This window comes from Lacerta agilis, chromosome 11, assembly GCF_009819535.1.
Source record: "Lacerta agilis isolate rLacAgi1 chromosome 11, rLacAgi1.pri, whole genome shotgun sequence".
In the NCBI taxonomy this organism is placed as follows: domain Eukaryota; kingdom Metazoa; phylum Chordata; class Lepidosauria; order Squamata; family Lacertidae; genus Lacerta; species Lacerta agilis.
In genome coordinates, this window is record NC_046322.1 from 571,695 (window position 1) to 594,872 (window position 23,178).

The 23,178-nt window shown below is 51.5% G+C and overlaps 1 protein-coding gene across 1 annotated transcript in view; it reads right to left on the minus strand.

Annotated features, from left to right (window-relative positions):
• The window catches only part of RUSC2 (RUN and SH3 domain containing 2), a 28,534-nt gene that overhangs the window by 2,306 nt on the left and 3,050 nt on the right, over positions 1 to 23,178 (minus strand). Inside the window, exons 2-9 of the mRNA XM_033164694.1 lie at positions 17,655 to 18,428; positions 16,693 to 16,878; positions 14,319 to 14,462; positions 13,230 to 13,306; positions 11,182 to 11,356; positions 4,893 to 4,998; positions 3,820 to 3,866; positions 1,905 to 2,868 (exon numbers count right to left, since the gene is read on the minus strand). Coding sequence (XP_033020585.1) covers positions 1,905 to 2,868; positions 3,820 to 3,866; positions 4,893 to 4,998; positions 11,182 to 11,356; positions 13,230 to 13,306; positions 14,319 to 14,462; positions 16,693 to 16,878; positions 17,655 to 18,428 — 2,473 coding nt within the window. The remainder of the gene's footprint in view (positions 1 to 1,904; positions 2,869 to 3,819; positions 3,867 to 4,892; positions 4,999 to 11,181; positions 11,357 to 13,229; positions 13,307 to 14,318; positions 14,463 to 16,692; positions 16,879 to 17,654; positions 18,429 to 23,178) is intronic.

Genomic DNA, 23,178 nt, shown 5'->3' on the forward strand with positions numbered 1-23,178 from the left:
GTCAAGGCCAGTGGGCGGATCAGAGAATGAGAGCGACAGAAAAAACACGAGGGGCAGCTGTCGGGGAAAGATCGGGGTTCAGTGCACCATACCCTGTGGGTTCTGCCTGGACAACAGGGCTGGATTAACCATTCAGCAAAATAAGCTTGTGCTTGCGTCATCAAAGGAAGGGGGGCACCACAGAAATTTCCCATTGCCAGATTTTCAACATTAATGGCCACAGTTGCTGTACATTAAAAATCCCAGCAGAAGAACTATGCAATGAGGCAGGCTAGGTGCCTTCATGAGTTTTACTGAATCCAAACCAATATTTTGATTTGGACCAAAAACCCCAGAGATATGATACAGTAATTAAATTTTATATTTCCCTGTATAAATCCTAACAACATCTACTCAAAAACAACAAGTAACAGAAAAGTTTTCATATACAAATGCATGGAAATGAACATTATTTTTCATCTTACTGTAGGTTTTGTTTCATTTCGAAAAATAAAATTTTATTTGGCGGTTTGTTATTGTTTGTATTTTGAATTAGATATATGGGGGGGGTGGGGCACCGAAATCTTTTATGTGCTTCGGGCCTTTGAAGGTCTTAATCCAGTGCTGCTTGATGAAGACACAGAAGACACAGAAACATTTCTAGTTTTAAGCATTCCCACCTTTGCTTGCTCAACCTTCTTCACCCCCTTTTCCGTTTCCATTCTGAAATGTCCCAGGTATAGAAGATGCACCTGGGTCTGCCCCCCCCCCGGCCCTTTGCACCAGCAGCCCTGAACTGGGACGGCACAAGAGACCCCTGGACCCAGAAAGCAGCTGCAGGGAGGGAGGCTGCCCTTGGGGGGCCACCGTCATCCCGGGGCGGTGCCAGGGCAGCAATCGGGCTCCTTCGAAGGACAAGCGGCAATGTGGCGCAGTGGTGAGAGCGCTGGACTAGGACCTGGGAGAGAGCAGGGTGCAAATCCCCACGCAACCATGAAGCTCACTGGGTGACCTCAGGGCAGCCTAGCCTACCTCCCAGGGTTGTTGTGGGGATAAAACAGGAAGGCGGAAAGCCATGCCTGCCTCCTTGAAGAGAAAAAAAGAGCAGACGGTCCCCTTGTTTGAAGTGACACCCACCCTACTTCCTCCTCTGCTTCTGCCCTGTCGTTATTGGCACAATGGGGCGGCAGTGTCCTTGGGGCTCCCTTTCTGCACCCCACAATCTCAGATACAGCGGTACCTTGGTTCTCAAATGCCTTGGTACTCAAGCAACTTGGATCCCAAACACTGCAAACCCGGAAGTAAGTGTTCCGGTTTGCGAACTTTTTTCGGGAGTCGAATGTGCTCCGTTTTGAGTGTTACGCTTCTGATTTGAGGGCCACACTTCCGTTTTGAGTGTTACACTAAGGTCTGTCTCTTTTTGCTATTAATTTTGAGTTTTTGTTTTGGCAGCTTTTTTGTTATGTTTTTGTGACTGTGTGGAACCCAGTTCAGCTACTGATTGATGGATTGTGTGACTGCAGTACCTTGTTTATTGCTTTCCGTTTATGAATCAATGGTCTCATCAGATAGTAAAATTCATGTTAAATTGCTGTTTTAGGGGTTGTTTTTAAAAGTTTGGAATGGATTAATTCATTTTGCATTACTTTCTATGGGAAAGCTCGCCTTGGTTTGGGAACACTTTGGTTTTGGAACAGACTTCCGGAACGGATTAAGTTTGAGAACCAAGGGACCAATGCACTATCAACTCAAAGGCCTCCAGGCCAGTGGCACGTCCTTTGCAAAAAAAACCCTGAGGTCAAAGTGCCACCAAGACCCCCCCCCCAACCTTTGGGGTTTCTGTCCATCCCTGGCCGCTCTAAGGTGCACCCAAACCCCCAGCACCCTCCTGCACCCCCATGTTGCTAACCTCCCACCCCACCTACCTGTTGGCCTGCTTGGGCTCCTTGGGCGCCTTTCGGGAACCAAAGAGGTGCCCCCACTTGGGGGTGCCGCTGTCCTCCTGGGCCCCACCCTGGTTTGGGGCTGGCACCGCCTCCTTCTCCTTGGTGTGCTTCAGCTCAGTCAGCACCGAGTCCGGGGGGCTGCCCATCCAGAATGGCTGGAGGGTCTTCTCCTTCGCTGCCTCCCGGGCGGAGGGGGTGTCTCCCTTCCACCGAGGCTCAGTCCCTGCCGGGGGTCTGTCTTGGAGGGGCACCTCCGCAATGGGACAGGCCTCGGCCCCTTCCACCACCCCCTCCCGCGGAGGAGGCCCCTTCTTGGGCTCGGCCAGCCGGGGCGTCCCCCCCGCCCCACCCTTCTTCCTGCGCTCGGAGCGGGCAAAGCGGGCCCCTTCCGCCGACCCTTCGATGTAGACCTGGGAGCTCTGCATCAGCTGGTACCACCAACTGGCCTGCTTGTCTTTCTTGGGCTCGGGGGGCCCCTTCCACCGCGCGGACTCTGCTTCCCTCTCAGGGCGCACCGATGGGGCCCCCACGCCTTTGACCCTTTCTTCTTCTGCCTTCACCGGGGGTCCCCCATGGCTTTCCCGGCCGTGGTCCTGCTGAGCCGCCCCCCAGCCACTGACGCTCCTCTCCAGGCTGCTGCTGCTGCTGCTGTTGCTGGTGCCACCGGCCCCCATGGCTGCTGCTGCTGTGGCCCCCCGGCTCCTCATCAGCTGGAGGGTGGAGTGGGCCGAGAGGACCAGGCCCTGCTGGACGCGGAGCATCTCCTTCTGCTGCTGCTGCTCCTTGCCCATCTGCAGCAGGTGGTGCTCAAAGAGGAGGTCCAGGCTGAAGGGGAGCAGCGACAGGGGCTGGAGGAGGAGGAGCAGCTCCTCAAAGAGGCCCTGGCACACGCCGTGCGACAGCGAGAGGAAGCCCACCGGCTGGTAGTGCGCCTGGACAATGTCTGCAGGGAGAGGGAGACGAGAGGGAGAACCTCGGGCTTTCACTGGGGCGTTCAATCCACATGGGGTGGAGTTGTAAAAAAATAAAGGGCTTTTGGGAACTCATATACAGTCTCACCTCGTGTTACAAACGCTGCGTGTTGCCTTCGTCGTGGGTTATGAACACGCCAAACCCGGAAGTACCAGAATGGGTTACTTCCGGGTTCGCTGGTTCGCGCATGCGCAGATGTGCAAAATGTCGCCACACGCATGCACAGAAGCGCCGAATCGCGTCACGCACATGTGCAGATGCAGCGCTTCATGTTGCGGACCTTTCAGGTTACGAACGGGCCTCCGGAACGGATCCCATTCGTAACCAGAGGTACCACTGTACCATGAATTTAAAAAGATGTTCAAATTAACGTTTACAAACAACAACAACAACCCTGAAGCCTTTCTCTTAGGTATGATGGCACCAGACATTCCAAGAGAGGAGAGGAAAGCCCCCTACGGGACAGGCAGGTGGGTGTGTGGTGCAGCAGAGCCCTGCTTGGCTCTGAGGGGGGCACTCCTGCAGCATCAGTGGCTTCCCTGCCCCAGTCACTAGCAACCCATGCTACACCACTGCCTCCACAAACTGGTCTGTTCCTCTTTTAAAGGCACCCAAGTCGGGGGCCATCCCTGCCTCCTGGGGGAGCTGTGGAGAACGAGTGCCTGGCTCCCTCCCCAGTTCCATTCACCCCCCAAAATGCTCAAAGCACCCTTCACAATGCCAGAACAAGGCTGATTCTCCATGGCTCATCTCGTCCCATTTCTCGGACCTGGCCAGGACATTCTCCTGCTTCCCCCGGCAAGGTGCTGCACTCATTGTGGGCAGCTCTGCAGAATCTTCCTTCCGGCCATTGGCCAAGAACCCAACCACTACATTCGGATGCAGGTCACCTGCCCCCCACCTGCCAGCCACCTCTTCTTACCTTCGTGGTTGTAGAGGTGGTTAAACCAGAACTCCAGGGACCGGATGCTGTTGGAGGAGAAAGCAGAGAGAGAGGCTCAGAGTCGGTCAGTCCCATGTCCAGGGCCCGCAAGTGTGAGCCTGCCAGGAAGGGCCCAATCACCAACTGCACCCCAGCTGCCAAACTCAGAAGCAAGGCAGGATGATGGCAGGCGTTTCTGGCGCCACAGGAGCCCCCAAGGAAAGCCCTGCTGCCATGTGGGGACCAGCACTGTGGGAAAAGGCCCCCCAGGTGAGTTTGGGCTGGCCAGAAAGTTATGCAAGAATCAGACCCAAGTTCTGGTTTGCGAGGTGGCAGAAAAGGCTCTCTCATGGAGAGATGGAAATTCCCCCAAGTCTCCAGGCTTGACTTTAAAGCACAAAAGTCTCCTATGAGACAGCAGCCAAGGGGTGGAGGGGTGGGTAGGGGCTCCAAGGAACCCCTTGCCTTCCTCCCTTGGAATCGCAGATTTGTGGAGTCGTAAGGGACCCTCAAGGGACGCGGGTGGCGCTGTGGTCTAAATCACAGAGCCTAGGGCTTGCCGATCAGCAGGTTGGCAGTTCGAATCCCCGCAACAGGGTGAGCTCCCATTGCTTGGTCCCAGCTCTTGCCAACCTAGCAGTTCGAGAACATGTCAAAGTGCAAGTAGATAAATAGGTACCGCTTTGGCGGGAAGGTAAATGGTGTTTCCGTGTGCTGCTCTGGTTTCGCCAGAAGCGGCTTAGTCATGACCCGGAAGCTGTCTGCAGACAAACACCAGCTCCCTCGCCCTATAGAGCGAGATGAGCGCCGCAACCCCAGAGTTGTCTGCGACTGCACCTAATGGTCAGGGGTCCCTTTACCTTTACCTTTACGGGACCCCCAAGGGTCATCTGGCCCAACCCTTGCAATGCAGAAACCACAGGTAAACCATAGACTTTGGGAGTGTTTAGGTTTATTGTGGGGGGTGGCGGGGCTGTGGAGATTTGCTCATTCCCCTCACATTCTCCCCACTGCCCGCCCCCCTTGGGCCCACCCCCAAAGGGCTGGCGTGAGAAGGTGGAAGCAGCACTTACTTGAGGAGGCCGAGGATGAAGGCGTTGAAGCGCATGGAGTGGCTGGTGAGCTCCGGGTATTGGCTGACTTTGCTGCAGAGGCCGTGCAGGACCTTGGTGGAGGGGCCTGTGGAGGAACGGGAGGAGAATAATAATAATAATAATAATAATAATAATAATAATTTTATTATTTATACCCCACCCATCTGGCTGGGTTTCCCCAGCCACTCTGGGTGGCTACCAACAGAACATTAAACACAAAATAAAACATTAAAAACTTCCGTAAACAGGGCTGCCTCACAGAAGTGCAGCCTTGGAGGGGACCCCAGGGGTCATCTAGTCCAACCCCCTGCAAGGCAGGTATTGCAACACAACATCCCAAAGAGACAGTCAGCTGTGGGCCAGGCAGATCACCCAACCTGCCAGGGAAGGACTGAGAGCCGTAACTGTGCTCCCCCCCCCCGCCTTGGGACAGCCTGGCTCCTTGACCCGAGAGGAGAGGTCTTGTTCCTGGAAGCAAAGCATCACGAGATACTATCTGACACCTCACTGCGTGTCCCAAAGGGCCCAGACCCGGGGGTAAAATCTATCTTATTTATTTCATGAAACCAATAGACCACTTGACTGGGTGGAAGGAACCATGCCATCTCACTGCACTTGGCCCAAAAAGACATACAGTGCCCCCTTGGTTCTCAAACGCCTTGGATCCCAAACACTGCAAACCCGGAAGTAAGTGTTCCAGTTTGCAAACTTTTTTCGGGAGTCAAATGTGCTCCGTTTTGAGTGTTACGCTTCTGATTTGAGGGCCACGCTTCTGTTTTGAGTGTTACACTGAGGTCTGTCTGTTTTTGCTATTTATTTTGCGTTTTTGTTTTGGCGGCTCTTTTTGTTATGTTTTTGTGACTGTGTGGAACCCAGTTCAGCTACGGATTGATTGATTGTGTGACTGCAGTACATTGTTTATTGCTTTCATTTTGTGGATCAATGGACTTGTTAGATAGTAAAATTTATGTTAAATTGCTGTTTCAGGAGTTGTTTTTAAAAGTTTGAAACGGATTCATCCATTTTGCATTACTTTCTATGGGAAAGCGCGCCTTGGTTTGGGAACGCTTTGGTTTTGGAACAGACTTCCAGAACGGATTAAGTTTGAGAACCAAGGGAGCACTGTAATATATATCACTAAGAAAAAGTAGCCACCACCATTGGAGACCGAGGAATCCACAGACTGCCTCCGCAGTAATGGATCCACAAATCTGCAGGAGAAGAAAGTGATCTTTCAGGATTTAACCCGGCCTCCAAGATACAGACGGACCCTGGAGGCCGGGCGCTGCCTCTTGGCCAAGCCTACCTTGCAGGGCTGTTGTGACTTGAGGATAAAGAGGGAGAGGAGAACCTTGATTTAAATATAGCAAAAGACAGACTCAACATGGGTGAATGGAGCCCAGACTTAGGACGTCCCCAGCAGGTATGGAGCAAGGTGGGGGCAATCCACACCGGGTGCCACCTCTTCCTGCTGCCTCCCTCAATAACTTTTGCTAGATCACTGCTATAAATCACATAACACAAGCTAAAACACAATCCATCCTGTAGATTTAAGTATCTGTCCACAGTTGCCTCCTTGTTATCAGAGGCCAAGAATCTACATTTCTTCGAAAGAAAATATGAAATAAAGTGAAATAAAGTCAGACAAAAGAATTTTTAACAACGATTTGGTTGCAGAGCTAAGAAGAAGGAACATCTCCTTCAGTTGGGAATTTCCGGAAGGCCTTGCGTTCACGTTTGAAGGGAAAAAGATAAGGATAAGATCCCCGGCTGAAAAGCAAAAAATTTTGGACAAACATCTGGAAGAATTCAAAGGCACACCACTTGATCCAGCACTTTTTTATAGATTTCCAGAAACATTTCCACCGCCGGGGGTACCAGGATCAAGTGAAAAGGACCCAGAAAAAGATAAGAAAGCAGAGGCATCTGGAGGAGGAGACTAAAATAAAGGAAAATGGCGCTCAAATTAACGACATGGAATGTTCGGGGATTGAATCAGAGACCGAAGAGACGCAGAGTGTATTATAGTTTGGAAAAGAAAAATTTAGACATAATATGTCTACAGGAGACTCACATAGCTCGACGACATAGAAGACTATTACAGAACAAAAAACTAGGCCAAGAATTCATATCATCGGATAAAGTCAAGAAGAGAGGAGTAGTAATATATGCAAAGGAAAAATATAGCCCAATACAGCTATTTAAAGATGAAGAAGGGAGATACATCGCAATTGAAATTAAAGTACAAGGCGAAAAAATTTTGATTCTGGGACTTTATGCACCAAATGATGGAAAGTCAATTTTTTACAAGAATATACATGATCTGCTGTTGGACTATTTGGACTACAAATTAGTTTGCCTTGGAGATTTTAATGGTGCAGTTTCCACATTAATGGATAGATCTCAAAGAACAAAATTAACAAATGATGGGAAACTACCAAAGACTTTTTTTGAAATGGTGGATAATTTGAATTTGGTGGACTCTTGGAGGTTAAAAAACCCCACCGAAACAGAGGCAACGTATTTCAGTGAATCTCAGTAGTCATGGTCGAGGATAGACTACATTTGGATCTCGAATGAATTGGCACCAAAAATACAAAAAGCAGAAATCGGCCCAAAGACATATTCGGATCATAATCCGGTACAGGTAACCCTAAAAATGGTTTCCAAGGATTCTTTCAGGTGGAGAATGGATGACGCTTTGATGAGAGACACTAAGCTGGTAGAAAGAGCTGTGAAAAAGATGAAGGAGTATTTTCAAATTAATTGGAATTCGGAAGTTGAAAAGAGGATTGCTTGGGATGCAAGTAAAGCGGTAATGAGAGGATTTCTCATAAGTGAAAAAGCAAAAAAGAAAAAATTACAAAACGCGGAAATGGAAAGGTTGCTGGAATTAATTAAAGTGAAGGAAAAAGAATTAAGAGGACATCCTAAATGTTTAAAAATTCAAAAGGAGATTAAATACTTGCAATCCCAATATGCAAAAATTGTGAACCAAGATATTGAATGGAAAGTGAAAATGATGAAGCAAAGAACATTTGAATCTGCAAATAAATGTGGAAAACTATTAGCTTGGCAGTTAAAGAAAAGACAGAAGGCAAATGTCATCAGTAATTTAGTAGTAAATGGAAGAACTGTGGAGAATCCAGAGGAAATCAGATGGTGTTTTCAAAAAATTTATAAGCAACTGTACAAGGAGGAGAAGATAGATGAATCAGAGATAGACCGATTTCTGGAAAAAAATGGATTGCAGAAAGTCCCAGAGGAAAAACTAGCAATTCTCAACCACCCGATATCAACTCAAGAGATAGAGGATGCGATTAACAACATGCAATTAGGGAAGGCCCCAGGACCAGACGGATTGACAGCAAAGTACTATAAGATTCTGAAAGATTGGCTATCACAGCCTTTGAAAGAAATTTGCAACAAAATATTAGAAGGAGATAGGGCACCAGAGACGTGGAAAGAAGCCTTTATCACACTGATTCCAAAACCAGAGACAGATAAAACTCTAATGAAAAACTATCGCCCAATTTCCCTCTTAAATGTGGATTATAAAATTTTTGCGAATGTTATGGCTACAAGATTAAAAAGAGTGCTGAAAGATTATATTCATAAAGATCAAGCAGGTTTTCTTCCAGGAAGACAAATAAATAATAACACAAGAATCATTGTGGATATTTTAGAAAAACTGGAAAGAAACATCAATACAGATGCAGCATTATTGTTTATAGATGCGGAGAAAGCCTTTGATAATGTATCTTGGACATTTATGAAAAAGAATTTGGAAAAGATGGGAGTTGGAGAAAGATTTTTAAACGGCATCAATGCCATTTATACAGAACAAAGAGCGAAAATAATAATAAACAGTGTGATATCGGAGGAAATAGAAGTTGAGAAAGGAACAAGACAAGGGTGCCCTATCTCCCCTTTATTATTCATTACGGTCCTGGAGGTTCTTCTAAATATGGTACGAAAAGAGAAACAGATAAAAGGAATTAGGGTGGGAGAGAAAGAATATAAATTACGCGCCTTTGCGGATGATTTGATGCTATCCCTACAGGAACCTGAAAGCAGTGTCCCCAAAGCCCTGGAATTAATTGAACTTTTTGGACGTGTAGCTGGTTTCAAACTAAATAAGCAGAAAACCAAAGTACTGAGTAAGAACATGAGTTTAGAGCAGATACAGAGACTACAAGATTGCACTGGACTTAATTTTGTTAAGACTGTAAAATATCTAGGTGTCAATCTTACAGCAAAGAATCTGAACCTGTACAAAGACAATTATGAAAAATTGTGGATGGAGATAAAGAAAGATATGGAGATATGGACGAGATTGAAACTGTCGTTAATGGGAAGAATAGCAGCCGTCAAAATGAATGTCTTACCAAGGATGCTGTTTCTATTCCAAGCCATACCAATTTTGGACAAATTAGACTGTTTTAAGATATGGCAAAGGGACCTATCGAAGTTTATATGGCAGGGAAAAAAGCCTAGAATCAAGTTTAAGATTCTGATAGACTCGAAAGAGAGAGGAGGCTTTGCCCTGCCGGACTTGAAGACTTATTTTGAAGCAGCGGCCTTTTGCTGGTTGAAGGACTGGTTTAAATTGGAGAACGTGGATGTGTTGGACTTGGAAGGATTTGATAATATGTTTGGCTGGCATGCATACCTTTGGTATGACAAGGCTAAAATCCACAAAACTTTTAAGAATCATATAGTTAGGAAAGCTTTGTATCAGGTTTGGATAAGGTATAAAGACTTGTTGGAGAGAAAGACTCCTAGATGGATCTCACCAGTGGAAGCCAAGGCTTATAAGAGACCTAACATGTCTGCAAGTTGGCTAAGATATGTGGATATATTGCAGCGAGAAGGTGACGCATTTAAGCTGAAAAGCTATGATCAAGTAAAAAGTCAAGTCCCCGACTGGCTGCAATATCATCAGGTTCATGAAACATTTAAATTAGACAAGAAAATTGGTTTTCAAATGGAAAAATCAAAACTGGAAACAGAACTGATCGAATCGAACTCTAAAAACCTTTCCAAGATGTATAATTTGTTGCTAGAGTGGCATACGAAAGATGAACTGGTTAAATCGACAATGATAGATTGGGCAAAAGATGTGGGTCATAATATTATGATGGATGACTGGGAGAGATTGTGGCAGAAAGGTATCAAATTTACTGCATGCAATAGTTTAAGAGAAAATAATGAAAATGATGCATAGATGGTATCTGACACCAGTTAAGTTAGCTAAGATGAATTCTAAAATGTCGGATGTGTGTTGGAAATGTAAATCTTCGAAAGGTACCTTTTTTCATATGTGGTGGTCGTGTCCAGGGGTAAAGGCCTTCTGGGATAAGATTTATAATGAGCTTAAAAAGGTAAGGAAAATTACCTTTAGTAAGAAACCAGAGGCATTTCTCTTGAGCATGACCAATGAAGAGATACCCAGTCAGGATAGAGTATTTTTTATGTATGCCACAACAGCGGCTAGAATTTTATTGGCAAGAACCTGGAAAGGTGAAGAGATTCCAACAGTGGAAGAATGGCAGATGAAGTTAATGGATTATATGGAACTCGCAGAACTGACCGCTAGAATCCGAGACCAGAGAGAGGAGAAGGTGTCGCAAGATTGGAAAAAATTTAAGGATTATCTAGTTAAATCTGAAAAACTTAATATTTGAGCAGAAATAAGCAAAAGATCGGCTTTAGCAAGTTAATGTTAGATAAAACTGTTTAGAAGAAACTTTTTGTGACTGATTTAATTGTTAGAGAATATTTTAAGAAATTGGGTTTAAGTTAAGATGTATAATAGATTAAGTGAATTTAAGAGTATTAAGAAATATGGCAAATGTTAATGGAAAAAGATACAAAGTTACCTATAACGTATATATGATTTTGAAGGCAGGGGAGGGAACAGGGGAAGTCCCCTAGCAGAAAAGTTAGAAACAAGAAAAGTACAAAGATAGGTGTTTGTTAAGGTTTGTATATGTTTCTTTTTTCTTTATGCTTGTTGATATTGTTATTGTTTTTATTGTGTTCATGTATTGTGTTATATTGTGTTTATGTTTATGCTGTGTTTTTTCTTTGTCTTATTGGAAAATAATAAAAAATCATTAAAAAAAAAGTGAAATAAAGTCAAACCATTTTGCAGGCAATTTTTTTTAAAAAAAATATTCAGTGGGGGGGGGTTGAGAAATTTTCTGCACCGGGTACCACCTGACCTTGCTACGCCACTGCCCCCCGGGACCCCTGCGCTGCGTACCCAGCTGGGTGGAGGCCTCCACCACGCTCCAGGGGATGTTCCTCCTCTGGCCGATGATGACGTCCAGGACATAGGCCTTGAGCCCGTCACTCAGCACATCCCGGATGGCCGGGCACAGGTACTTCAGGATGAGGTGCCCCACATTGGGGCTGACGGAGCTGTTCCCCAGTTTGGCCTGCAGAAGGAGGGGAGAGAATCAGAGGACGAGATGGTTGGACAGTGTTCTCGAAGCTCCCAACATGAGGGAGGCAGTGGAAGACAGGAGTGCCTGGCGTGCTCTGGTCCATGGGGTCACAAAGAGTCGGACACAACTAAACAACAGCAACAGCTGATGCATCGCAGAGGCCTATGATGCACAACACCCCTGCAGAGAAGGCCACCATCCTTTCCCTTTGGTAAACAGAAACTTTGAGAAGCGAATTGGCCAAGGCTACGCAATGAGTCGAGGGAGATCTGGAGCTGGGACTCTCAGCATTGCCCCCCGCCCAGCCTGTTTGGTCAGTGTGCTCGATTCCTTGCGTCTCCTTGCAAGCCCCCCCCCAGGCCAGGGTTTCCACCCCCACCAGATAAGGCGGGATTAAGAGCAGTAAGATTAAGGAGAAACCAGACTTGAACTCGGCCCAGACCAAACTGCAGAAGCCTCAAGCTCCGCAGCGTTAAGGGACGCTCAAGGATGTGACCTGTCCTGCCTGCAAATCCTCAGGATTACTATAAATAAGTGAGACATAAACCCTGGCGGGAGGGAGCTTGAGGAACAGGGCAGGGTCACACGGCTGCAGATGTCTCAGCCTTTCCAGGAACAGGCGAGGCTCCCTTGCCAAGCACGCCCGTCTCTGGAAAACAAAACGCTCCCGCTGCAAGACACATTTCCCACTGGCAGAGGGTGCTGGTCACAGAATTATAGAATTGCAGAACTGGAAGGGTTCCAGGGGTCATCTAGCCCAACCCCCTGCAATGCAGGAATCTTTGGGCCAAGGGGAACTTGAACCTGTGAACCTGATATTAAGTCTCATTCTCTACTGACTGGTCTATCTGGTCCTCCTGCAGTGCAGGAATGGCAGCTAAAGCATCTCTGACAGATGGCCAGCCAAGCTCTGTTTTAAAAAAGCTCCAGTGAAGCAGAGTCCACCACTTTGGTTCTGGTGCTCCCATACAGAGCAGGAGAAAAGAAGCTGGCTCCATCTTCCCTCTGACAGCCCCTGATATCTCCTCTCAGGACTCAGCTACATTAGCAAAGACACAATGGTTTGAATGCGCTATAAACATGCAACACCAGAAGGCGCCAGAGAGCAGAAAAAATGTATATGTGTTTTTCTACAGGGTTTCTTTTCCTTTTGTTATAACGATCTAATTTCTGACTTATTTATAGCATATCTCCACCATCAGACTCCTCTTCTCCAGGCTAAACATCTCCAACTCCCAGAGGGAGTTATTCCTTTGCAAGACTCTGCAGCGCTGCCTGCAGTCCTCTTGCACCCAAAGCCTGGGATTCAATAGGCTTGGGTTCCTGCTCTCCTGCCAGGTTTTCCTATGCAGCTTTGCCCAGGATTGCTGCAAGAAAGGCTTCCCCTCAGGGAGAGGGAGGGGGTCCAGATCCTGACCCACAAAGGGCTCCTCTTTGGGAGCTGACCTGGGACCTGGCAAACCATGTGACCCCCTGGCCTCCTCTCCCTGCTTGCCCACCGCTCTCCGGATCATTAACGAAGCTGAGAGTTGGAAGACTCGGGAGGGAGAAAACGAAGCACTTTGCCAGCAGGAACAACTGCTTCACGCAACACAGAGTGGGGTTCGAATCCTGCTTGCTGGCTCCCCACGGGCAACCATGAGAAGAGGATGCTGGACTAGACGGGCCATTGGCCTGATCCAGGAAAGGCTCTTCCTACTTGCGCTATAGGGGCAGGGGCTGTGGGGGGGCTCCGGCGATGGTGGGGGCAATGTCTTGAAAGGCAGGGAAGGGTTCTGGGGGCCCCTGGCAGGATCCCTGGCAACCTAGACCCAAGGAAGGCGAGGGGAGGCAGAGGAAGAAAAGGAGGAAAGTTGGGGCTCACCTTCACCCCAGGATCCCTGCTGGTCCCAAAATGCGCCACAATCAAATCCACAGCCATGTTGATCGCCTTGACGAGACCTGGGGGGCGGAAAGAGAGGGCAGGTGGGTGAGGGCCCTCGCCATGCATCCCTCGCCTGCCCCACGCTGCAGAGAAGGTCCCAGGAAGTCCACCCCCAGAAGTTTCCTTCTTGGCTAAAACTCCAAGAATCCTAGAACTGTAGAACTCCATCTGGTCTCCCACCCCCTGCAATGCAGGAAACTTGGAGATTTGCAGGTGTAATCTTGCTGCCTCCGTTATCTTTCTGGGAGAATCCTGCCCAGTTGCAACAGAAGAGGCGGCCCGCCTGCCCCCTACGCTTGAGTAGGAGAGAGAGAGAGAGCCCAGATTGGGGGCGAGGCTCAGCCCCAAACGTGTTCAAGAGCTTCAAAGCTGCTGCAGTCTCAAACATGCAAAGATGGGCCACGCAGATAAACTAGACCCAACCGGATTCCCCAAAGACTCTTTCTGTGCCGGGAGGGGAGGAAGCGACTGGATCTGGCCCATGCGCTGGGGCGCTGACTTTCCCCACAACTGCTAGTAGCTGAAGTGGGGGTGGGGCAGGGGGGAGATTGTGATTTTACTCATTTATTCATTTCTTGCCTTTCTATCTCATCTCTTTCTCCCAGGAGCTCAAGGCGGTGCTTCAACAACAACCCTGCGAGGTAGGTAGGGCTGAGAGAGGCAGCGACTGGCCCAAGGTCGCCCCGTGAGCTTCATGTGGTTGAGAGGGGATTCGAACCCTGGTCTCTCCCAGGTCCTTGTTGTTGGGACACGGCAAAAAAACTTGCATGCAGGAGGAGCCTCCATCCCCTGATACGACACCCAACTGGTAGCACCCTCTCCTTCCTTTATGTGGGCTCCTCATGCTCTTCGGGGGCACTTTGGGGGCGTTGTCTGCAAATGGCCACTCAAACTGATGCCCCCCATGGACCAAGACCCCCCAAGCCTTTTGCTCAGCTGTGTCTGGCTGAAGGGCAGGGCGGGGGGGGGGGGGAAGCAGAGGGCCCCACTTCCCTGCCCCGCACCCTACAATGGCTTCCAGGGCCTCACCCTTCTTCTGCAGCAGATCGATGGAGATGGACTCTGTGTTGCCGTCCGGAGAGAGGCAGAATTCGGCCGGGGGCTTTTCCGCCAAGGAGAAATAGTCCGGGAAGAAGTCGGAGTAGTTGAGCTGCGGCTGCTTCAGGGAATGTCCTGCAGGGACAGAGGAGGGCAAGGAGAGGGTTAGATATGGCACCTCTGTGACACATGGAGTGGCTGGCACAACCTAAGCAAGTGGGCGGGGTATAATTATTATTATTGCAAAAAAGAGCCCTGCATCTGGATCAGTCCAAAGGGGGCCCATTTAATCCGGCATCCTGTCCCCACAGGCGCCACCCAGATGCCCCCATGGGAAATCCACAAGCAGGATTCGAACCCAAGAGCAACTCTCCCCTCCTAGGGGATCCAGAATTACAGCTGCCTCAGACTGTCGGCAGAGTATGGTCTTCACAGCTAGTAGCCACTGGGAGAGATCAATCCTCCATGAATTTGTCAAATTCTCTTTTAAATCCACCTGAGTGGCTGGCCATCCCTGCCTCCTGTGGCAGGGAGTTCCATAGTTTAACACTGTGCTGTGTGGAGGAGGCCTTTCTTTTATCCGTCCTGAAGGAACAAGTGTTGGCTCTGGAGCTGCTGTCAGCCAGCCTACACCTCCAGCCTCAGTTTCCCCACGGAAAAGGGGACAGCAGCTTCCTGGGGAGGGGGGACAGAGGGGGGCTTCCTGCCCTGCCAGGAAGACCTGCTGAGGCTGGGAGGGGTCTCTCCAAGGCAACATCCAGGGACATTTCCCTGCAGCAACATCCTAGGAAGGGCAGAGGCGATACCAGGGGCCAGGTGGATTTCGCCTGGCCCTGCACAGCTCCTGACTCTGCCCTGAGGGACGAAACCGGCATTGAGGTGGCTCTGTCCTTATCAGAGGGGTGGCAGCCGCTTGTTTGGGTAAAGACTAAGCTATGAATGCCTTAAATCAGAATAAGTTGCTGTTCCGACTGAGGCTGCCATCCTGTCTCTCCATCTAGTCCAGGCACGTCCAACTCTATAGAGACCGCGATCTACTCCTAGTATAATAAAACTGGGAGTGATCTGCCCATTGTCATTGCACATAGTTGTCGAGCTTTCTTTATGGGGAGAGACCAAAGTTGCATTAAACAGCTCACCCTACAGTCTGCAGAAAAGGGACGCGGGTGGTGCTGTGGTCTAAACCAGTGTTTTTCAACCACTGTTCCGCGGCACACTAGTGTGCCGCGAGATGTTGCCTGGTGTGCCGTGGGAAAAATTTGTTTATTTGATTCCTATTCAAGAGAATTACTTTATATATAGTCAATATAGGCACAGAGTTAAATTTTTTAACATTTTCTAATGGTGGTGTGCCTCGTGATTTTTTTCATGAAACAAGTGTGCCTTTGCCCAAAAAAGGTTGAAAAACACTGGTCTAAACCACAGAGCCTAGGGCTTGCTGATCAGAAGGTCGGCGGTTCAAATCCCTGCAATGATGGGGTGAGCTCCTGTTGCTCGGTCCCAGCTCCTGCCCACCTAGCAGTTCGAAAGCATGTCAAAGTGCAAGTAGATAAATAGGTACCCCTCCGGCGGGAAGGTAAATGGTGTTTCCGTGCGCTGCTCTGGTTCGCCAGAAGCGGCTTTGTCATGCTGGCCACATGACCTGGAAGCTGTACGCCGGCTCCCTCGGCCAGTAAAGTGAGATGAGCGCCGCAACCCCAGAGTCGTCCGCGACTGGACCTAATGGTCAGTCAGGGGTCCCTTAACCTATACAGTCTGCAGCTCTCACTCCTTCACGCACTTTCCCCACAGATGCAGGAAAACAAGGCAATCACAGAAGCGCCAGCGGCAGCAAGGGGAAAGAGCAACGGGGCTGGGCGTGTCATGATCGATCAGGGTCATGCCATCAACCACGATCGACCAGGAACGCCCCACGATCGACCGCTGATCATGTTCGACCGGTTGGACATGCCTGATCTAGTCCAACGCCCTGCAAAGGTAAAAGCTGGGCTGCCATCCCACCAGCCTGGGCACACGAGGGCATCCTCAAGGCCCACTGGCTTCCCTCGGACTCTGGGTCGGCCACCAAGCTCCCTGGCTGTCATCTTGGGCTAGCCTAGCCTACCTCGCAGGACTGTTGTGGGCGTTAAATGAGGAGTGGGGAGAGCCGGGCCGGTCAGCTTGAGATCCCTGGAGGAAAAGGTAGGATATGCGTGGAATAAATATATGATTTCGGAGACAGGGGGTTGGCATTCATGGCCCGCCACTGAGTCCCCCCTTCCGTCCTGCCATTCTAGGGGGTCCCTTCAAGTCCCCCTCCCCACCCAGAGGGAAGGGGGGAGGAGAGCCGCTTGCTGCCTCAGCCCCACGGGAGGAGGGGGCCCACCGTTGAGTCTGCAGCTGGCGCGGCCCGCGCTCAAGGGGAGCTCGAAGATGGGGTTCCTCCAGGGTAGCCTGCCCTCTGGCTGCTTCCAGTCCAGGCTGCCGGCCAGCCCCGAAATGCGGTCCAGGCCCAGGGGGTTCTTCCTCCGGTACTCCCGCCACTTGAGGGCTTGCGGAGAGAGGTGGTTGGCTGGGGGGGCCACCCGGGACAAGGCAGGGGGCAGCCGGGAGGAGAGATGGGGGAGAAGGAGAGGGACAGAAAAGCAGGGGGGGCAAAGGGGAGGAGGCAGGAACAGAGACAGGCAGTTAGTAGCAGCAGCAGCAGCGGCATTGGGGTGTTCATGCGGTGGAGCCCAAATAAAGGTGCAGGAGAAACACACCTGGGGGATACACCTGAGCAGGGCAGGTGGGGCAGGAGGCAGCTGGGCAGAGGAGGCTGCAGGGACCCCTGACCACCTGATTCTTCACACATGCACACAGCCTTCACACAGGCATATTCTGCAGAATCCTAGAACAGCAGAGTTGGAAGGGGGCCCCTAGAGTCATCTAGCCTACCCCCTGCAATGCAGGATGCGTCCCAGTTCCGGCACAGCCTGGCTTTCCCAGAGAGGAGAGGTTGAGAGCAGTGAAAGGATAGGAGTCAGTGCACCCCCAGAATTGGAGCCAGTCCTTGGCCAAAGAGAGGCACACCCACCCCCTGCCCTCCCCGGCTGCTCCCCAGGGGGAGGAGGCAGGGGGTACCCTGACTCACAGGCAGAGGGACCCTTGGCCCAGAGATGGTGCCCTGGCCTGTGTTCCCCACAAGCAGGGCCCACCCAGGCTGGCGCTGGCAGCCTCTATCTCCCCCCAACACCCGGTGTTTTGGGGCCCCCTGCAATGAAGGAAAATGGCATAGCCCCCCCCCAAACCCCCATGCACACTCCCAGATCTTTCCCCAAACACCCCAACACTCTGCTGGCTACCCACCATTGAGAGGCCGAGGGCCCAGCGATCCGGCGCCCAGAGCCTCGCTGCAGCCGAGGGGCCACTGGGGCTCCCCATGGTCCCCTGGCCTGGCCAGGATCAGCCCGGGGGGCATGAGGGGAGGCAGGGCAGTGCTGCGGTGGAGCTGGCACTCGGGCGCAGGGGCATCCAGTTCCGGCAGCAGCACGGGAGCCTTCGTGGGCGGGGGGCTCTCCTTCTTGGCCAGCAGGGTGGTGCCGTTGGTGTTGCTGCTGAGGTTGGCAGCCTGGCTTCCTGCGGGAGGGGAAGTCCCGGCGGGCAGGAGGTTGGCGGAGACCGGGCAAGACCTGCTCCGGGGCGGGTGGCTCTCGTTGCCCGGCGAGCAGGTGGAGGAGGAGGAGGAGTCTGCGCTCTGGAAAAAAGGCACGTTGTTTCGCACGGGGGAGTAGCTGCCCAGCGGGGACGGGCGAGTGGTTTCCGGCACGGGCTTCCTGGCACAGTCATCCCCCAGGGAGGCCGCCCCATCCGCAGAGCGCTGGCCGTGCCCCAGGGCCGCCGCCTGGACCACCATCTCGGCCGAGGTGGCAGAGGCTGAGGACTGGGAGGCGGAGGAGAGAGTCTGGCTGGCGGCCGAGCGGCTGTAGAGCTGGGAGAGGCTGGCGGCAAAGTGGCTGTGCAAGGCCCGCGCCTTGGGCTGCTTGGCAAAGTGGTGCTGGAACACAAAGGGCTGGATGGGCAGGGTGGTCGGGCGCTGGGCCTTGCTGTAGCGCACCACCGACTTGCTCTCCGCTGCGCCGCCTGCAGAGGGAGAGAGACAGCGTGAGAGGACACCAGGGGACCCAGGCCAGGCCAGGCTCCTCTTCTCCCAGCACCCAAATGCCCCGTAGAAAATTGGACTGCAGATAGACCGCCCCTGGAGCTGGAAGTTCCATAAGAGCATGTGAAGATACGGCTGGATCAGGCCAAAGGGGGATAAGGATATCTCTAAGGACAAATATCTCTAAGGATGTAGTTTTATAAGAATCCTAAGGTCTCAAATATAAAATGAAGGTTCATAAATGTACAAGGCAAACACATACATAAGTCTATAGCCCACGTGTCTGAAATAGTACAGGAGAACAATCCTGCAGCCATTTAGACTCTCCCAAATGGACCTCAGATATTCCTCTGCGAGGAGGAAGGAAATGGGAAAAGATTTCCAATGGTCTTTGGACTGGAGGGGCTTCCACCTCCCTGAAAATGCAGTCTGGCAAGTATCTGTTCAGCTGAGCACACTCTCAATATGCGTAAGAGATTCAGGAACTAAGGATTTACCATCTCCAAGGAATGGCCAGGCTACCCAGAAAAGGCAATCAGATAAGGCCTTATCAGGTATCCTGGCAGGCAGGAGAGAAGGGACACTCTCAAATTTCTGCTGGGGACCACCTCTTTCTGTGATGTATGGATGATGTTGGGGGGGGGGGGTCTTGAGCTACTGGGGAGGCAATTTCAAAAGTCTATATAAAGAGCTTGCGCACCAATGTTCTGGGTTCCTCTCCTCCCTCCTGCGTGGGGTGAGCGGGGGACCTTGTTGCAAGAGTTTAATAAAGATCAGGCTTACTAGCCACTTTGCTTCTCAATATTCTCTGGCTGGCCTCTGTTTTTCTCTCCTACCAATAGTGAACCCACATAAGGACTCTATACTGGCTCTTGGGTACCCCCTAAGGGTATATAACAGTTGGAACCCGCACAGACTGCCTCTGGGTGGCACAGCAGCCTTAAGAGCATGAGAAGAGCCTGCTGGATCAGGCCCAAGGGGGCCCATCTCAGCCAGCATCCTGTTCTCCTGGTGCTGTGGGAAACACGCACGCAGGATCCAAGCACAAGAGCCACTCTTCCCGCTCTCACCTCATCCCTCTGCACACAAATCAGGATGGACGCTCAATGAACAGTTGGCTGGAAGTGTCCACTGCACATAGGAGCCAACTCCATGGGGCCGAGGGCTCTTCAACTCCCCATAAAGTATTTGAGAGAGCCAGCCCCCCCTCAAGTTGATGGGCCTTGCCATGTGATCGATTATGCAGGTTGGGGCTTACCTGAGCCCCCCCCCCCAATATTTTATTCAAGTTGGTGCCCCTGTGTGTGCGTTACTTTTTGCAGTGAAAGGCTCCGTCTTTGGCATAAACGTCTGTGAAATGACGCCCAACCCAGACGCTGTCTACTCTGTGTGCCTCCATCAGTCTGGAAACCTGAGTCAGAGGCAGCCTGGATCTCCCTGAGGTTGGTGTGACCCTCCCAGGAGAACCACACAGGCAGCCCCTTTCGGAGCCTCTGGGGCAATGTGCCCCTTGGAGCAAAAGGGAAGCGGAGAAGGGCAGGGCGGGCAGAAAGGGGCCAGTCCTTTTGCCTGCCAAGGTCGACTGGCCCTTCAGCTCTGCTGGACTCTCCTTTCCATGGCCCAGAGAAAAGAGGCTCCTTGGCATCCCAGAGGAGCCTCTTCCAACCCACAACAATGTCCTTAACAGCTCTGAGAAGCTCCCTAAAGCCCAGCTCATGCCACCTTTTCTGTACAGTCGTACCTTGGTTGTCGAATGCCTTGGGACTCCAAACGCCCGGAAGTGAGTGTTCCAGTTTGTGAATGTTCGTCCGTTGCAGCTTCCGATTGAGTACAGGAAGTTCCTGCAGCCAATTGGAAGCCACACCTTGATTTTTGAACTGTTCAGGGAGTCGAATGGACTCTCGGAATGGATTAGGTTTGACAGCCAAGGTACAGCTTTACCTCAAACTGGACAAGGAAGCAACCCACCTCCCTCTTGATTCCAGCCACATCTTGGATCTTCACATTCACTTGGAAGAGCTGGAAGGCCTCAAGGGTCTTCAGTTGACCTCTCCTGACCCTGCCTGGTCCTCTGGCTTAGGGGCAGCACCACCCCAGCACCCAACCCTGGGAAAGAAGACCATTCCTCCGCTAAGCCCTCACTTTCAGCAGAGCTCTACAGCTAAGATGGATGCAAGCAAAATCTCCCCCCACCCTGCCCTCCTCTTCGTGGCCAACTGACCCCTGCTTTGCCCCAGCAATGTGGGCAAGAGGCCCCTCGTGGCACTGCATGCCCTACCTTGATGTGGAGCTGGCACCTCAACCAGGACTAGCTCCTTGCCCCAGGGCAGCACAGCACAGGTCAAGAATTGCACTGGGACAGTTCCTAGCAACAGCCCCCACCCCACCCCATGCCAGGCCAGCGCCAAGCCCAGGAGGGGTCACCCAGGTGCCCTGTGAATGAAAACCAGCAGGGCAACAAACCGGGAGGCACTGCTGTCTTTCATTCAGTTGAACACATGGAGGAATCTTCCCAGTTTATTTATTATTAAATGTATATCCCATCTTACTTCAAAGCAGATGGAGAGCGGGAAAGATCTCCTCTTAAAAGGCTCATTGGAAGAGGAAGGGCTTCAGCAGGTGCCAAAAAGGAAGGAGAGGCTGCCTAATATCCCAGCGGAGGGAAAATGCCAGGCAAAGCAGGATGAGGGCTCAACCGTCAGCTCCTGTGGGAGCCCCAAGCCTGGCCGCCCCTGGGAGGACTTTGGCATCTGCCTGGGCAAGCAAGCCTTGCTCAGCCTCAGAGAATGGTGCAGGCCAACCTGGCAGGGCCGTTGTACGGGTTTCAAATGCTGGGCAAGTCATTAGTGGTGCTAACTGGAATATTTGAAGGCCTTTTGGGGACCAATCTGTGGTCGAAAGGGAGGGGGGCCCCTCCTTAAGAGAAACCATGAGTCAGCCCAGTTCTGTCCCTGGACAAAGCAATCAGGCGCATCCTGCTAACATCACCAGATCCTTGGATCCGGTTGGTGTTTCATGCAAGCATCTGAAAAGGGGAGAACAGCTTCTCCGAGACTGGGCTGGGCGAGGCACTGGAAAAATCGTGTCAAGCTGGAAGGATGGAGCAGGGTCCCAGGGGTGGGTGAGTAGGAGTCAGCAGGGGTAGGGGCAAGACCAGGGCCCTCCCTCCCTCCCTCCCCCCACCCACCCCAATTCACAGCCCACTTCCCCCCTTGAACCATCTATGTGTAGGGGGGGCCTATGGGGTTTTTAGTCTCTGCCCTGGACCCTCTTGGAAGGGGGTCCATATGAACTAGCAATGGCCAGCGAGAGAACCCCCCACCCCGATGGAGGCTGCAAGGGCGGAATCTGCCCCTCTGGTGGCCAGGCATGTTTGCCTCCTCCTCCTCATGCAAGAGGGGCTCCCCCAGCCCACAACACCCCTGCATTCCTCCAGACCTTTTTCTTTAACTTGGGGTGTCCTGCTGGGCTGGTGCTCCCCGCAGCTGGAGACGGAGGTGTTTTTGCTTCCCGGGAGAGGAAGGAGGAGAGCAAGCAACTGCCTTGGCCCCTCCCTGAAATGGGAGCCCAGCTGCACAACACGAGGGTCTCCTCTCCTCCTGCTTCCGCCCCCCGAGCACAAGACCAGCTTCTCCCCTTTCAGCTCTTCTCCTCCCGGCCAGCTGCTCCGCTTTGCACAGATCTCTCTCCAAGGTGGACAACTCCTGCCTCCCTCCAAGCAGGGCCTCAGGTCCAGGAGCCCCTGCGGAAGGTAGGGAATTGGGGAGTCCCTCTAGCAGCCTCCCCATAGGAAACTGGGTGGCAGCCACAAGGGACCAAGGGGGGTTATTAGGAGTGAATGAAGTAAATAATGTTTATATACAGCGGACAGACCAAGAACCGGAAGTTCTTTAGCTTCTTAACTTTGCTCTCTCTCTTCTAAATCTTTTTCTATTCCTTTTTCTTTATCCCTCCCTCCCTCCTCTCCTCTTTCTCTTTTTTGCCTTTAGATATTTTAGTTTGGCCAAATTGGGAAAAAAAGAATATTTGACAATAATCTTTGTATTCTTCTTTATAAACCCTAATGAAACTTTTTCAAAAGAAAAAGAAAAAGCAAGCAGACCAAGGGGGGTGGGTGCCAAGGCCCCAAACCGAAGGGAGTGCGGGCAGAGAAGAGCGGAGGCGAAATTGCCCTTAGGGCCAGGAAGGGCCAGGGAGCATCTCTGAGGCCCTGGGGCTGGGGCCCTTCCTGGACCAGGCTGGGAAAGGACAGGGAACGTCCAGGCAGCCCTTGGGGATGAAAGGGGGTGGGGGGTGGAGGAGACTCTGGTCTGAGTGCTCCTGGGCATGGATCTCCCTGGCAGGGGGCAGGGGAACTGGACAAGCCACCTTCTCGAGAGTGAAGGATTTGAGAGGAGTTGTAAAACAAGTGTTGGGCAGGCTTTGGGATTGGGGCCCGTTTCTGCCGCAGGAGGGTGTTGTGCGGGTTCCAAGCAAAGCTTGCCTCTCTCTCTTCCTCTCCCAAGGAGGCTCTTTGCACCCCCAGAGCCACCCCTTCCCTTCCTTCTCTAGGCGACAGAAATCAGGAGAGATGTCGAAGGAAAGCCAAGCCCTGCTAGGAATCCCCTCCTTGTTCCAATGCTGGTCTCCCAGGGTGCCTGAGCCCCAGACCAACCAGGGTCTCCCACAGCAAAGGCCAAGAGGTGAGGGAGCACAGCACCCCGGGGCCAACACACAGCCTGCAAATTGCCC